The sequence below is a fragment of the Dromaius novaehollandiae genome, chromosome 19 (assembly GCF_036370855.1).
Source record: "Dromaius novaehollandiae isolate bDroNov1 chromosome 19, bDroNov1.hap1, whole genome shotgun sequence".
Taxonomy (NCBI): Eukaryota; Metazoa; Chordata; class Aves; order Casuariiformes; family Dromaiidae; genus Dromaius; species Dromaius novaehollandiae.
Window position 1 is genome coordinate 8962289 of NC_088116.1, and position 16021 is coordinate 8978309.

The 16021-nt window shown below is 40.5% G+C and overlaps 1 protein-coding gene across 4 annotated transcripts in view; it reads left to right on the forward strand.

The window, feature by feature from the left end:
• The window catches only part of RABEP1 (rabaptin, RAB GTPase binding effector protein 1), a 48792-nt gene that overhangs the window by 5133 nt on the left and 27638 nt on the right, over window positions 1-16021 (forward strand). Inside the window, exons 2-4 of one of the 4 annotated variants that reach the window (XM_064523409.1) lie at window positions 6067-6301; window positions 12317-12445; window positions 14690-14893. In XM_064523409.1, coding sequence (XP_064379479.1) covers window positions 6196-6301; window positions 12317-12445; window positions 14690-14893 — 439 coding nt within the window. In that variant the 5' untranslated portion in view covers window positions 6067-6195. Of the gene's footprint in view, window positions 1-6066; window positions 6302-10595; window positions 10798-12316; window positions 12446-14689; window positions 14894-16021 lie in introns of those variants that run through there. The other 3 variants (XM_064523411.1, XM_026107190.2, XM_064523410.1) reach the window with 3 other exon arrangements.

Here is a 16021-nt window from a genome sequence, read left to right on the forward strand (position 1 = left end):
CAGAGAGAAGAGAATTGCTTTGTATCACTATTGAAATGTAGCTGGCAGTTGAGAAAAATTCTGAATTGTCCTGTCACCTTATTAGCAGTGCATCTAGTACCTGAAGAATGCAGAATTGCTGCGTAACTATTAATATAATAATGTCTCTGGCTGGAATAGTAACTTGTAAGTGCAAAAGGAAGATATAGGTCCTTTTTTGTTAGAACAGCAGTATTCCAGCCTGTGGTCTTCAGACTCCTGCTGTTTAGGAGCTACTTTTGTGCTACTTTCCATTGACCCTCTAGAAAAATAACCCTTTTAAGAAGGCTTTAATTCTTTTTATGAAGGAGACCTGGAGGGTTCTTGGAAAAAAAAAAAGGACTGAAAAATCTCTGATTTAACCTGGCAGAGTAGAGGAAACTTCCCTAGGTAGTCACAGTATCAGAAGGGAAGCGCAAAGCTTCTCTCTCTCTGCAGTTGCTTTCTTCTTCTGTTATCGTGTGCTCAGGTCATTCATTGAGAAAACCTGATGAATTGCCATGTATGTTTTTTCTTTTTTTCCATTCACGTCTGTTTCTTCCAGCCATGACTTCTGTCAGCAGTCAGCTGACTTGTGGTGTCTCCTCTTTCCCTGCCTTCCCCATCCTGTGCTCGTCTTCCCTGGCCTAACTCCTCCGTGTTCAGCAAAGAGAAAAATAAAATCTTTCAAATCGCCTTTCACATCTGTTTCCGTCTCCCCTGGCAATTTCTGTTTCCGCACGGTTAAATGACTGGTTTAATTCCTCAGAAACATGGCCTTATTTGACCTTTGGTCGCAGATTTTTCCTTTCCAGCCAAACAGTCAGTCATTTGACCTTGCCTCGGACAACCTCTGCTCTTCAGCTGATCTTCTAGTTTCCTCAGTGCTCCTTCCCAGCCATCGCCTCAGCTTCTTTAAATATTGCTGTCCCCGTCGCACAGCCCTTTTACAACCTCCAGCCTGTGGCTCTCCTGTGCACCTTGCCCCTGCTTCAGACACTCCAGTCTTTTGGCTTGCTCTGCTCTGTACAGAGTCTTTCTCTCTAATGAGCACACCCTCAATATCTGCTTCCTCCATGCCTCCATTCTTCTTCCCCTAGAGAAAATCTCATGACCGTTCAAACTTCCTCCAAGAAAAATTTGATCTCTTTTCTTTTCCAAACAATATTGCTCCCTAGCTATACCGATTCTTAGCTTACTTGCTGTTTTTGACTTGCTCTGCATGCAAGATCTCTCCAGTTTTTCGTTAAAAAGGTAAGATCTAGTCATGCTTTGCTATCAGTAATAGAGCAGGTATTCATCTGCTTTTGAGCCTGCCTACCTCGTACACCTCAGGCTCTTAGTGGTTTGGGTTTCAAGTAGGATTTTTTTTTATTGTCCACTTAAAATGTCTTCATCTAGGTGTGTGCTAAATTAATGGGGAAACTGCAATTAGCCAGACTCCAGATTCTGTACCTTCTTGGTGCTTCTAAGAAGATATTATATCTTCCCTCTGATCCTCACAGCTTCTGTTTGATTTTTAGATGGAACTGGAGATTAAGACACTAAATCTCTAAATGGTTTGGTGCTCTAAATGGTTGCGAAACTCCTGATGTTACAAGGCTAACGTTCTCCTGATAATACCTCAGGAGGTGTTGGGGATGGCACATTATAGGATCTAGTCTAACTGCAGTTTTGTACTAGCATATTTGCTTTAAAAATGAGAGTAAATAAGTGAGTCTAACCTAATACTGGAATAAAAGTGGTTTCCAATGTATTTTTATCTACAGCTGTAGGTTTTGTAACAGCATCTATACTCGAGACACCAGTTCGGTTGCATTCGTGCCAAAAGTGTGTGTGTGTGTGTATGCAAACACTGATAGGAAATCTGAGCTTTGGAATTTGCTCTCTGATACAGATTCTGTTTGCAAGCTTCCCCTAGAGGGTCTGAATGGAAATCGGGATTCGAGGAAGGCCGTTCATGACTTGTCATTTGTAAGTGATAAAGTCTAAAAAAAGGTTTTGCTGCATGACTACACCAATCTCTCTTGCCTCAAGGGAGAGTGCAGGGCAGAAGGAAGGCCAGGCTATTTCTTTTGGCAAGCAGAAAGCACTAGGTAGGTCTATACTGATTATCAAACTGTACCCATGGGCTGTGGTTTCATGTTACAGCTAAACCAGTGTGGAAGGTTGCTGCTGAAAGGGAAGGTCTTGCTCTCTTTCCTCTCCCAGAATCATGTTCCTACTGCTTCCGTTGTGCCACCTCTGCACGTTGGACCCTTTCCTGAGCCAGCTCAACTCGCTCACCTAGGGACAAACTACGCGCTTTTTCGTTTTAGTGTCCTGCAGGGTTAATGGGTGTAACTAATTCAGTGAAAGACTTGATGTACATTCAAGCTTGCATAAAGGAAGGGACGGAAACCACATGGTAGTAATACGAGTGGAAGAAGAGGACTAGGTGGAAAGGGGAAAATGGGTTGCCCCTTTTGGAAACCGAGCTGCTAGAGAAACTCCTGTGTCCAAGGGTAGTTCAAACTCGTTTGCCCAGTCAGCTTGAACCAGGCTACATCCTTGCTGTCGTGTTTGTGCCAGCTATGGTGCGTGTTCAGCTGAGTGATGAGCATGATCAGATGTGAGTGAAAATTGATGTTTTTATTTTCTGTTTGTTTGGTTTTGTTCGGCATTTTGCTGGATCGCTTCTCTGTCACTGTCCAGCCTCCGAGGCTCTCGTGGTGCGGATAAAGGAGTACCTGGTCGGGGGCGAGTTCCCTTGCAGGGGACCACCAGTACCTAAATCAATCATAACTGCAGGCTGAATAGACATTGTTATGTTCTCTTTTGCAAATATCCCGAGCATATTATACATTTTTTAAATGGTGCAATATAAGTGAAGATTTCATGCTGGAGGAGGATTTTCTTCCTTTTTAACTGTTCAGGGTTTTGGTAGGCTGACAAGTGGTGATAAAAATATGGGTATGTAGAATGATGGCAGTGTTTTCTGTTAAGAAACAGATTATAGAGACTTGGGGGAGGAGTTGTCTGTTATTTTCAGAGAAATTATTAAATTGCTGTAGAAACCTGACTCGGAATGATAGGGACTGTATCCTGTTTCTTATCAAATAATGATGTTGATCATCCTTTATTAGCTGTCATACTGCATTTATCGGCGTGGTGTCTCCATAAATGCATCTGGCAGCCATGTTTTCCAGGCCATTTATTAGGGTTTATATCCTTTAAGTGGTTATTCTAAGGCACTGCACTTTCATGCCTGCAACCTGCTCTGCTGCTAACTCACGCTCCTGAAATTACCATTACTTGAAAGTAACTCTTCACCCGTTCTCTTTCTCAGTTTGTTCTCTGCCTAGCAATTCGGATGGCTAAATTATGTAGGGTGGTGGTAGGGAACCGTAGAGGGTGAGAAATCTGGTGTCAGCTCCCTTTTATGGTGTTTGTTCACGTTCATAACTCCTGGGTTAGGTATGAATTATGGTTAATTCAGAGGCTTTTCTGGTACCTGTGAAAATATAGTAGTGCTGTCTGGTAGCTGCACACCTGGAAATGAGTTTGCATGCTATTACTGATTGTGTAAGCTTTTGAAAATGCCCAGAAAGATGCTGATTTGCTTTAAATGATAGCTTCTTCATACTGGTAGTGACAGTGAACTAGAGCAGCCACTGCCCATACAGCTTTCCCAAATAGTGACTTTTTTTTTCTCTGCATATCATTTTCATGTACTGTCACTCTAGTTATGTGCTTAGCTATTCAATTGAATAATTTACTTTTGTTGCCTGCCTTTGAATTTTTAAGTGTTAGGTCGTCCTTTATTTGCCTTTTTCCTCAGAAATGGGAAGGCAGAGTATTTGGGGAAGTCTGTAGCCTTAATGCTATCAAAGCTACACTTAGATCATAAGCCCTGTGACAAATGGTAAAAAAGCATAAGATCTTAGGCTAGTGGTATCTGGAGGAATTTTCAGATTAATGGAATGGTCTTGTTTTATATATTAAATTACTTCATCAAAGAGAACAATGCAGTAGGGTGGTTTGTTTTTTTCCGGAGAGCTGAGTCACATTTTATTCACTTTTTTCGCAAAGAGGACAGCCATTAATGAATCTGTAGGCAAAGTGATAAATATGTTATAAGGAGTTTAAGGGATTTTTTTTTCCCTCCTACTGCAAATGAGTCAGCAATTAAATTATCTTGATAGAAAATCAGTACTAACTTTGTTGTCTTGGTTTAGCAGTTGTTTACATTTTAAGAAAACATTTATACCAGTGTTGTTCAGAATGAGAAATGGTGTAAGCGGTCTCTGTACAGTGAGGTGAGTGTGAGAATCTTTCCCTAACTGCCTGTTAATTTGAAATAAGAATGTTTGACCAGAAAAGCAAATTTCCGATGGTTTACTAAAGCAGACAATAACCTTTATTTAAATTTTGTTTTTCTTGCAAATCAAGGTACTCTGAAAACTGCACTGTCAAGAGTAATTGCAAGGTGAAGTAGTTTAATCCGAATCTGGATTTTGTGGCCTTTTGATGCAAATGATGGGATCTGGTAGTACAGAAAAGCTTGGCAGAAGCATTCCTGCATAAATACAAAGACTCATTTTTTTTCAAGATCAATTAACTTAATTTTACATTGGTTAAGAAGAATTAAGCTCTATGACCATTTAGCGGGACTTGTTTTGAGATACTGCGGAAGGGGGGTAGAGGGGGTGACGCTGCTGGTGATCCTGTTGTAGGTAGAAGGAACCTCCTCAGGGTGTCTGTCTAAAATATCCTTATGCCGGCTGTTTGGCTTAGCAGCTAATGAGGTAGGGCAGACTGATGAAACAAAAGGAGTGGTGAAAGCCTGTTTGAATGCTGACATGCTTGATAGATGCATTGTTTCAGATTAGACATTGTGTGAAAGGCTTGAAGAGCTTTGCCAAGGGAATCAAGTCAGGCTATGACTGCGGGGTATGTATATCTACCTAGGCTAGCCTTAAGCTGAGAGTGGTGTAATCATAGCAGCATGACACTCGGGCGCTGGTGATGAGCCCTTCTAGAGAAACCTGGCCCGTGCTTGCGTAGCTAACCTCCGCTAGCTTTGTGCTGCCATGACCACACACTTGTTTGCTCAATGGGTGACTAGGCTGAGTAAATGTACACAGCCTGCAGGGTAAACAGACCCTTTGTAAACTCAAGAAGTCATTGAGCCTTTTCTTTTTTTCTGTGCAGACTTTTTTTATTTTATTTTTTTTCTTAAATTGAAGCCTCATGAAAATACTGATGATTTGTGATCACATTGGTAACTCAGTTCTCTCTATTTCATGTCTTTCTAGACAAATTCAAAGTTTGTGTTCAGCAAACTGTAGTCTGCAGTCCAGTAGACTTTGGAGATAAATGTGCACTCAAGCCTATTCACATCGTATTTCAGGGAAAAGGTTTCACCGAGGGTAGCAGCAGTGTGACCACATGCAACCGAAATACTTTCTGTGGGATACCATCTACTGTGAGGTCTGGTTGACTTGAAAAAGTCATTAGTGATTTAGTCCACTGCTGCCCCGTTTACGTTATTGCTTAAGTGATGGGGCAGAGAGCAAGGCTGATTCTCCTGAAAAATGCTAACAAATAGCATTTCCCTGAAATTTTATGAGGGGTTGTACTGCCCACCCTGCAAAGCATCAGTGGCAGAAATGGATTAGAGAAAAACTAACGACCACAAGACCCCAAGTTGTACATCAGGTTAAAACTTGCATGGAGAAAATAGCGTGTGCGTTAGCTGAGAGCGGGCTGGTGGCAATCCTGGGGAAATGGGGAAGCAAAAGCCCCCGCAAGTATGCCGAGGGAGGCAGGGAAGGACAGGCTGGTAGTGAGGCAGGAGGAAGCCGAGATTACACTACTGGACGCCTTTAGAAACAAAAAGTGCTTTTTGCAAATGAAAGGTTAATTGCTAGAAAAAAATTCAGGCCGACTTCTGCCAACAGGGACATATACGGCATTAACGTATACGGATTAACGGCTTTCCTGTGACGTAACGTGAGTGAATACTGTTCTATTGCATTCTAATTCAAACAATATTTAACTAAGCATAAATTTAAAACTATGCTTAAGTTACCAGGAATCAGAATGACTAAATCTGTGGAAGAGATGAGGAGCATTAGTCATCGCATGAAGTGGGCTTATCGAAACCGGACGTCAGGCATGACTTCCCTGCACTGAGTGCCGCTGGAGCGTCAGGGAATGGAGACTTCGACTCCAGAATGGCAACAGCCTGGTTTGTGTCCAAGCAGAAAGACAGTAGAAATGGTAGCATGTCAAAAATACAGGACAATATCTTGTCTTATTAGTAAGTACTAAGTGGCATTTTTGTTAAGCATCGGTGTTTGACTTGATCCAGGAATTCATGTTTATTTGCCTGCTGCGCACTTCTGCATTGATGTCAAACAGCAGTATGGCACCAGATGTAGCGTTGGTGCTGAGCTTGAAACGATGCTTCATGCTGAATAGCAGCTGACCCCAGCTGGTACAGGCAGGAGCAAGAGCTTTAAAGATGCACCTGCGAAATGCAGGTACCTCACGTAAAACACTGCCTGAATTATTTTAAGGCAATGAAAATGGTCATAAACAGTATTATAGGTTTTCACATTATCATATGAAACATATCACTTACTCATTGTCGTGTATACTATTCAACTATGCAGGATTAATTAACTAACCTGTTTAAACAACCCTTATTTTCTGAAATGGTTTCTCTTCATTCATGCTTGTCTTATGGAGAGGCTCTTCCCATCTTTTCCATCTGAACATAAGAAAGCGCTTCTTCACTGTGAGGGTGATCAAACACTGGAGCAGGTTGCCCAGAGTTTGTGGAGTCTCCATGCTTGGAGAAATTTAACATCCAACTGGTCACAGCCCTGGGCAACTTGCTGTAGCTGATGCTGCTTGCGTGGGGGGGTTTGGGCCACATGATCTCCAGTGGTCCCTTCCAGTCCCAACTATTCACTACTCTGTGATTCAAATACCTTCTCCATTTCTTTAGATTTTAATTATTTTAATACTGTTAGTTTGTTTGTTTTTTCCTGCTGAGAACCTTGCTGTAGCATGCCATACAGTGTTTAAAACAAAAAAACAAAACGAAAAAAGACCCAAGAATAGACACTAAGAAGACCACATCTTCTAGCGGGAAGGTATGTTTGAGTCATTCAGCTTCAGAGAAAAGGTAATACTAATTTCAACTTCTAATGATATGATGCAACTTGTTCCACCTGATGTTAATACAACATTTATAGTGTAGTTAGATGTTTAACATGCAGTGCTCAGCTGAATATTTTTGATACTGCAATTGTTGCTTTACTGCAATAAATAAGAAGATGCAGCAATGCTCAGTTCTGTGCATTGATAGCTGCATTTGTCAACAGCACCAAGTTTTTATGCATATAGTGTTCAATTTGTACTGAATGTCTGCTTGTGATTGCTTGGTCAGCACAGAATGAATTGTGGATGTCAAATAACCTGCAACTGTATAATAAACCGGTAACTGCTGGACAAATGGAACAGTGTTTCTAAAAATCCAGCTGCCCAAAAATGGGGAACTGCAGAAGAGTCACTTCTGCAGAACTGCTTACTGGTGCTGCCATTGGCAAGCGATGGCATGTCTTCCGTCACACAGCTGCAGGTTCGGGGGTTTTGTATCATCATTGCATGCGGTGAACTTCTCAGGAAATAGGAGCTGTGATAGACCAGAGGGGTTTCTTGTTGCTCTGAAAACTGAGGTGGCAGCTGAAGTCTGTTGTAATTCTCTGTCCTCGAATAAAACCAGAAAATGTATGCTGAGCAGTACTGAAAAGCTTTCTGCATTCTCGATATGCATCCCAGTGGCTGGTTGCTTTAGACTGTTTTTTCAGAAAGAGCAGTTAAATGTTTTTTGTTGAACCTTTAAAACAAAATTTGTATAGTAACATCAGTGTCACTCCAGTAGGATGTCACGGCAGATGAAAATTACTACTGTTAGGGAATAAGCATAAAGAAAAGTGGCCAGCCATATATTTTTATTCTTTTCATACCTGTGTCTCTAGCAGTCGTAAAAGGAAGAGGTGGAAGATGACACAAATGATTTTTGTCTCTAAAATATTTGTCATATATATTGTTTGTTTTGATCTGTTTTTCAGCTTTTGGTTGTGCAGGGCTGAACTCTTGATGTCATGTTTCTCACTTTAAATATCAAGTGGAAAGCTTTGTGGCATTAATTTTATAAATAGACCTGGTACTCAAAAATAATCTTATTGATAATCGGCTTTGTCTGTCTTAGTTCTGCAATGGTCACTGTATGTTTGTGTAACTGGTAATTTTGGCATAGATAATATTTAGTCCTTTAGGGAGCTGATCTGTGAAACAGCTTTAAAGTCATCGGTCAGTAAGACATGTTTGTTGTTTTTGTGTTTTGGTTAAATTCAAATTTTGCTATGTTAGGGTTAAGAGAAAGTTTTATCTTCTTCACCAGAGTATTTGTTTGAGTGCTCAGTATTGTCTCGTAGTTTTCTTGAAAATTGAGGACTATTCTGGAATGAATTTTGCTGCCCTTCCTTGGAGTCCCTCTAACTGGTTGAGTCCCCTAAGAGTATGGTGTTCTTTGCTATAACGTTAAGTAGGGAGACAGCATGGTCATCCCTGCTTCTGATGTGGAAAGTATCTGTGTGCAAAATCATGTCGTTCATTAGAAACAAAGCTTGTAATTTAATTGGCATGTCTGTGTCATCAGTAATCTATTTGTCCGGTTACTCTGGAGCCTATATACAGCTAATAAATGGCTGGCCAAAGTTGGGTTGTTTGCTTTTGGTTTGTTTGTTTTTCAATTTGGCATATCAAATTTAACTTAAATTCTTCCCAGTGCTATTTCAGGAGTTAAGAAATTGGGTCTTTAGGATTTTTGACTGTTTCTTTATGAATTAGGGCTCTTTATGAACTAGGGCTCTAACTAGGGAACTGGGTCTTCCATACTGCAGCTCTAAGAGATACAGCATGTCTGGGGCCTGTGTCTGAGCTTGTTTGTGCTAGAAGATCCTGTTTCAGTTGGGCATAATTCCCCAAGAGCTGACCATCTATCGGGCTTTGTTTACTATATATTCATCTGTGTCATTAAATATTGATGGCTGCATTTCCGCGCATGGAAATGGGAACGCGGCATCAGCGACTGGCAAATGCACAAATATGATCGTTGCAAAGCGCGTGTGTGTGCGTGGAGGTGGGGTGGACGTGTTTTTGGTTTGTTTTAAGCTGATAGTCTTTGACAAATTGGGAGATGATTTGGACCTAAATTCAGACCTAGAATTCAGCTAAAAATGACAAAAGCCTAAATGAAAATCTGCTGCTACTCAGTTGCTTGCCATCGCCATTAGTGCATTTTCAGGCAGACGTAATCTGTATAATTCAGCCTGCAGTCAGTTACCTACATACGGTGATTTGCATTTGGGCTCGCGCTTTTATTTTGGAAAGTGGGGTGCATGTATATATTTCTATCATACAAATCTTACCCATGTGTAAGAAAATCACATTTGTGAAAAATTAATAATTTATACTTGATAGAAAAAATGTAGCTGTAATGATGTCTTAGAAAGTAAACCTTTTTTTATTTACTGTTTATGCACACACTTTTCAGGGGGGGTTGACCTCTTACACAGTTGTTACTGTTCTCAAGACATCTTATATTCCTGAAATGTGTATGCTGTTAGTGCAAAACTCTTCTTCCATTTTCAGAAAACTACGATCTCTTAGGTCCCAAACAGTATGCGTAACACATGTGCTAGAAACACTTTCAGCTTAATATTTGAGTAAAAAGGATGATGTTAATGCATAGTCGCCTCTGTTTGTGGTCTTTCACTGTCCTTTGAATGCCAGGTCACGATAGCAGCCAGAGCTCTGTTTTATTTTGTTTTTCTTTTATTTTTACACTTGTCAGGTTGTAGAGAAGGGGAATACTGTAAAAAGGTAAATATTTGGAGTTTTAATTTCATTTCTTGCTTTGTGACTCCTGTGGTCCCTCTTTCCATTTGGGTGGGAGGATTTAAACAGGATGAATCTGTTGTTCTCCCAGCTTAAAGCACTCAAGTATCTGCTCTTTCAGTGTCCTTTCTTCCTTCCATCCTCTGCAGCAGACACTCTAATCTTCAAAAGAAATATAATTCTGCTGCTTTGCACAACTCCCTTCGCATGAGAGGAGCAGGCACAGCTGCTGCTGTCTCTCTGCGAAGGAGCGATGGAGAGGAATAGCAGTAAACAAGAAGTACTTGAGTCTTTTTCGAGGGAGGTTTGCTGCCGTCTGCAGCTCAAAATATCCTGACAAAACTTTCAGGGTTAGCGGTCGTGGAATTAATCAAACAGTATTTTGAAGACCGCACAGGCGGCTGTCAGGTGAGCAACCTTCCAGCTGTGTTCCAGGCTCGCGCCTTGTCCGCAGGCCTCCCGTCCTGCGACCGGAGGGCCCGGGAGCTGTTCTGCCCCGCGGCCGAGCGCAGCCGGCGTCGCTTGCGGCATCAGCGGCTCCCAGAAGTCGGCGGGCGGTGGAAGCACAGGCCAACCCTTTCCCTTTGGAAGACCTTAGCAAGAGATCAAAGGCAAATCTTTAGCTTTTTTGCTACCGGGGCCTGGCTCCACGGAAACTACTCCGTTCCCGCTTGCAGTCCAGCCCTTTCCTAACTCGTTGGAAGCATTGCTCTCGGCGTCTTGTCTTTACTGCAGGTTTCTCTCTCCTTCTGGAGAGTGCCCCTCTGCAGTCTGCTTCGCACAGTCCAGACAGGGGACACTGGCCAGAAAAACGGACGTGTTGATTCTTAACATAATAAAAAAGTAAGATTATAATTTCTTCAGTTCTGTATCCAGGTATGCCTTTAAATCTGATACTGAGTTGGAGAGATTAAGTACTGTGTTTTATAACACCATAAGCCTTCATAATTGGCAATCGGTAAAATATAGCTGTGCTTGTAAAAGATCCTTTTGTTCATGTTCTTACTCTGGTACTGCTCTTACATCTGCTATTAAAAATAAATATAATGCACAAAATCTCAACAGTGCTGATGGCCAGAGTTTTACTACTAGAAGATCTAACTCTGATTCCACCTGTTTGCTAGTCTAAACGTTTGATGCTGCTGCAGTTGAGTAGCCTCTATACTATGTTTTCAGCACTTGCTTTTGGTGGGAAGTGTGTTGGGTATGTGATATGTAAACACTTCTGATGGATCAATATTTTATGTATCTAGCTCGAGCTATATAGAGGCTATAACTGAAAAGAAGTGATTCAGCTTTTCTACGTGATGAAGTTGGAACATGTCCATAAAATGCTGTTGCAGAGCAGGCAGTGAGTTGCTTAAAGCAACATTATTTTCTCAAGGCATTGTAGTATGGAAGGGGATTTTGTTCTTTCTTTTATTTCTGTTTTGTATTTGGATTCTGAAGTGTGCAAGATGAAACCTGGCACCTAAACCAAATCCATACATCTTGAGATACAAAAAAGTTTATATTGCACGTGAAGATCAATAATACAGGGTCAAGTGTGCTTCTTGGTGGGATTTTTATAGCTTCATAGGGTGGTATTACAACTTTTTCAGTAACGAGCACATTGTAGCAATCTTTCCTTGTCTTAACAACGTCCTGTCGTTCCCCCTGTTTGTCATACCAGCAGAGCAATTGCTTATGGGGTAAATAAATACTGGAAAAGACCGATGTATGTGTTCCCGTCAGGATTTTTAACTGCTGGAGATGAGGAGGATTTGATCTCGTGAACTGTTAATTCTCCATAGATCACGATGTCTGGCAAGCTTGTCTGAATATAGTCTGAGACTTTCTTTTGGTGAAAGTGCAGAACTGAAGGCAGGAGAGAATTTGGCATCTGGTTTTAGCTCGCGGTTTTTCTGTACTTTGTTCTTCCATAGTTATTAGATCGGTAGCTGTCTTTGCCCTCAGCCTTCGAGAACATAGTGCTTTGGTGCTCTGCCTTCAGACACAGGCGGGGAAGGTCCTGTGCCTGAAAACTGAATTCCCAGGGTTTTGGAAAGAAGCACTCCAAGAAGCCCACCTTTTGGCACTGTTTCTGGAATTTCTGCCTTCGTTTTATGATTGTTTTCCACAAAATCCCCCCCCCCCCCCCTTATTGCTGTGAAGATGCCTATCAGAATTTGGTGCTGCAGTCTAAGAAAGCCGGTCAGTCTTTATCACTTAAAGGGCTCTCGCTAATTGCCCTGACTTATCTTGGGGAACAGCTGAGCTAATGAATAAAGATATTTTAGATGTGTAATCCCCAAACCTTCAAGTTGCAGAATGGGATGCCTTACCTGTTAGCGATGTACCTTATCTTCTGTTTTGTTTTTAGTTGCTCTTCTACAACGGGTAGCAGAATTGGAAAAGGTCAATGCTGAATTCCTGCGCACAAAGCAGCAGCTTGAGCAAGAATTTAATCAAAAGAGAGCAAAATTTAAGGAGTTATACTTAGCTAAGGAAGGTAAGTTCCAAATTCTCTGAATTATTGTAAAGTTTAATTAAACTTCAAATAACCTCTGTATGAAGAATGACCTTTATAATGCTAGCTACTACTCACCACTTGCCCATACACAGAACATGCCTTCTTTTCTTATCTGATTGAGGGTAATGAGGGTGTAAAGGAATTTTCTTTTAGTACTGGGATAGTCAGCTGCATATCCAATGTGATTTGTGAGATGTAGCATTGTTGCTATTTCTGATTTGCCAAAAATGAAAAGGTGACAGTAGTCTCTTAAACAGAGATGTAGTAAGAACATGAGGGACAGGCAGAAAGTAAAAGCCAATAGCTGGCTATTTAACTTCTTAGAATGATTTTTAGAATGACTTTAAATATTTGCCTGTACAGATAGGACTCAGCAGAGCGACTTGATATACACACAAAAACACCAGCACTGAGTTTTAATATTACTTTCTGCATTAGATCTGTGCTCATTCTTTTTGAGCAGCAGCTGAAATGGTAAGTGGAAAAAGACAGTCTTAATGATGTGCTGTTTGTACGTTGTGGCTAGCTTTTTTTATGTATTATTGATTTGTCTTAAATTTCAGTCTGAGCAAGAATGTAAGCAGACAAACATTGTAAAAGTTTTAATACCAGCAGCCAAGGGCATTCATTTCTAAAACAGTCTGTAGGAAAATTTGAACCATATGAGCTCAAATGTCCAATGAAGAATTGGAGGGAAGAGACGGCTTCTGTTCCGAGACCCAAATTGATTTACTTCTAATCCTGATGATTTCCCTGCCCTTAATGTATGAAAGCAAAGCCAAAAAATAATGCATTAAGACTGCAGCTGGCTGTATAAGCTTATGAGAGTAGAAATACAACAGGCGTAATGAAGATCAGATCATACAGAAGGCTTATTTCTTTGTGTTTCTAGCAGCTGGATGAAAGGAACTTTAGGATACGAGGCACTGCTGATGAGATCAGCAGTAACTCTGTCTTTTCAGACAAGAACTGTCAAAAGATAGAAAGTAAAAATAAATTGTGAAGAGAAAAAATTATCCAGCTTGCACATGTACCAATGTGAAAGGATACCAGAGAAGAATATACAAACAATAACTTTTCTTTTTTTTTTCCAGCCCTCTTTTTTTCTTCCTCTTTGAGAACCTCTCGAGAAAGTCTTTCCCATATGTACATGGGGACTGTGGCAGCTCGCCCTTAATGAGATCATTTGAGAACTAAGTAATATTATATGATAAAGGATCTTCAAGTTTTTTTTCACAAGGCTTAATATCCTTTCGATTACTCAGCTCAGGGTGCCTTTTATAAAGCCGTAGATTTCTGCACCATCAACTTGGTGACTGATAGATATCCTCTATCAAGTAGTGTAGGGTATTGTTTTGGGCAGCTGGATCGATCAAGCCTTTTGGTACAAAGGGCAATACATAGAGATAGGTTGGTGTATGTAGATAGTTTGGTATGCTGGCCAGATATTTCTGCTAAAAGTGTTTGCCATTGAAATAGGTCATGTGGGCATAAAACTATATTCTGTGTTAGTGCTTTTGAAAGTAATGGTATAATATAAATCATTCAGAGCTTTTGCTTCAGGTTGCCTCAGTACTCAGGAGGATAATATGAAATTAGTTTAATCTCTGTTTATAGTTGCAACAATTAGAGAAGTAGTGGAAATTTAGTGGTGAGAGCCTTTTTTTTGGTGGAAGCTTAGTTTCAGCACGGATATGGTAAAGAGCAAATTAGGATGCATAGTTTTCTTAGGTGGGCTCCAAGTAGTGTTCAGAGTGTTTCTGTTTCAGAAGTATAAACTGAAGCATAAATGTGAAGTGTTTTATCAAGTTCAGTACTAACCTAGTGCCAAAACTTGGTGAAGAACAGTCTTCCTGCCTATTGGTCTTATCTTTGAATTTCCAGATTCATTACCAGCATGAGTTAAATTATACTGAAATAATTAGAAGCACATTTCACCTTCATTAGGCATATTGACACATAGATTATATCTACAATGTCTGTCTTGTGGCTGCATGAGTGAGAAGGTACTTTTTTAAATAAAAGGGAAGGGCAAAGGAATTCAAGAAATGATATTCTCTAAAGACTTCTATTAATGTCTGTTCAGTTGTTATGGGTAGATGTTTTAATACCAGTACTTCCTTTGCCCCTTTGTTAGAGCACTGCTCTTTGTCGTAGCAGCTATGGGTACTCTTCGGATTGAATTTGTTAATCAGGCTAAATGAAAATAATAATTCTTTTCAGAGGACCTGAAAAGACAAAATGCAGTGCTGCAAGCAGCCCAAGATGATCTGGGACAACTGCGGACACAGCTGATGGAAGCTCATGCTGAAATGGAGAACATCAAAGCTATAGCTACCGTATCTGAGAATACAAAGCAGGAAGCTATTGATGAGGTGAAGAGACAGTGGCAAGAAGAAGTAGCTTCGCTGCAAGCTATTATGAAAGGTAACAACCAGACAAGCTGCTGCCTCTAAGATCAGACACGTTTTTAGTGTGCATTAAGTGATTTGTGCCTGCTGTTGCACAGAATATGGATAGATACTTTTCATGCCTTGGCAAAACTGGGTTACAGAAGTGGCGTATCAAGCATAATTCCTAAGCTTGTCAAAAGGAGCTTGATTCTTTTTTTCTGTTAATACGGGGATGGAAGTAATAAGGAATCATGGCAATGGGAACTCCCACATACATGCAGAGCATTTTTGAGGGACCCAAGAATGTCGTTCTTCATCCTTCACAAAGATAAGTATAATATATGTGACTTGACAAGTCTGAAAACAGCTTTAGGCTGACAATATGATTCTTTTCTCTCCTTCTGTGTAAACATAGTTCTGCTGTCAGACAGTTAAACGTGCCTCCAGCGCTATCACATAGACTTTTCCGCAAGCTTCTGACTGAATGTGCTGCTCTGTATCAGTCATGCTGTTTTCTTTTCCCCCCCCCCCCTTTTTTTTTTCTTGCCAGTTCTGAGCTATTCTGTGTTACATTTGCATGTTGCACAGCTGTTGGCATTTCTGAGCCAAACTATGAGCAAGGAACAAAATACAGGATGTAAACTGGGGGTAAATTGTTGTCATAACTGGTTGTTTTCTTAGAGGTGCACAAACAGGGTAACATTATCCTGAGTCTACAGCCTGTTGACTGTAGGCAGTTTTCCACATCACCTGATTGTGCTTTTCCCCCAGAGAACACAGCTCTTCATGAATATTGGTAAACAAGTTTCATTTGGCTTGCTTTAAATACAGTTTGTTCTGTTTATGATGTACATAGATACGTGAACCAACAACAAGGCTCTGTTGTGCCAGCTGCTGTACATATGTAAACAAAGATGGCTCCTTATCTTAAGGGGTAATATTAACAATACGGAAGTAAAAGAGATCTGAGAAGGTTTAGTTGTTTCTTTTCATTTTGAAGAAACGAAGTAGCATTTGGGTAGTTTGTTTAGATGATGTGTTTTGAAATTAGGGGTTATAGAGATAAATACACATATAGATGTAGGCTTTTTTTCTTTTTTTAAATATTCGTACAAGTTGAAATACAGTTCTTTTGGATCAGTTGCTTACATATCTGTTTTTT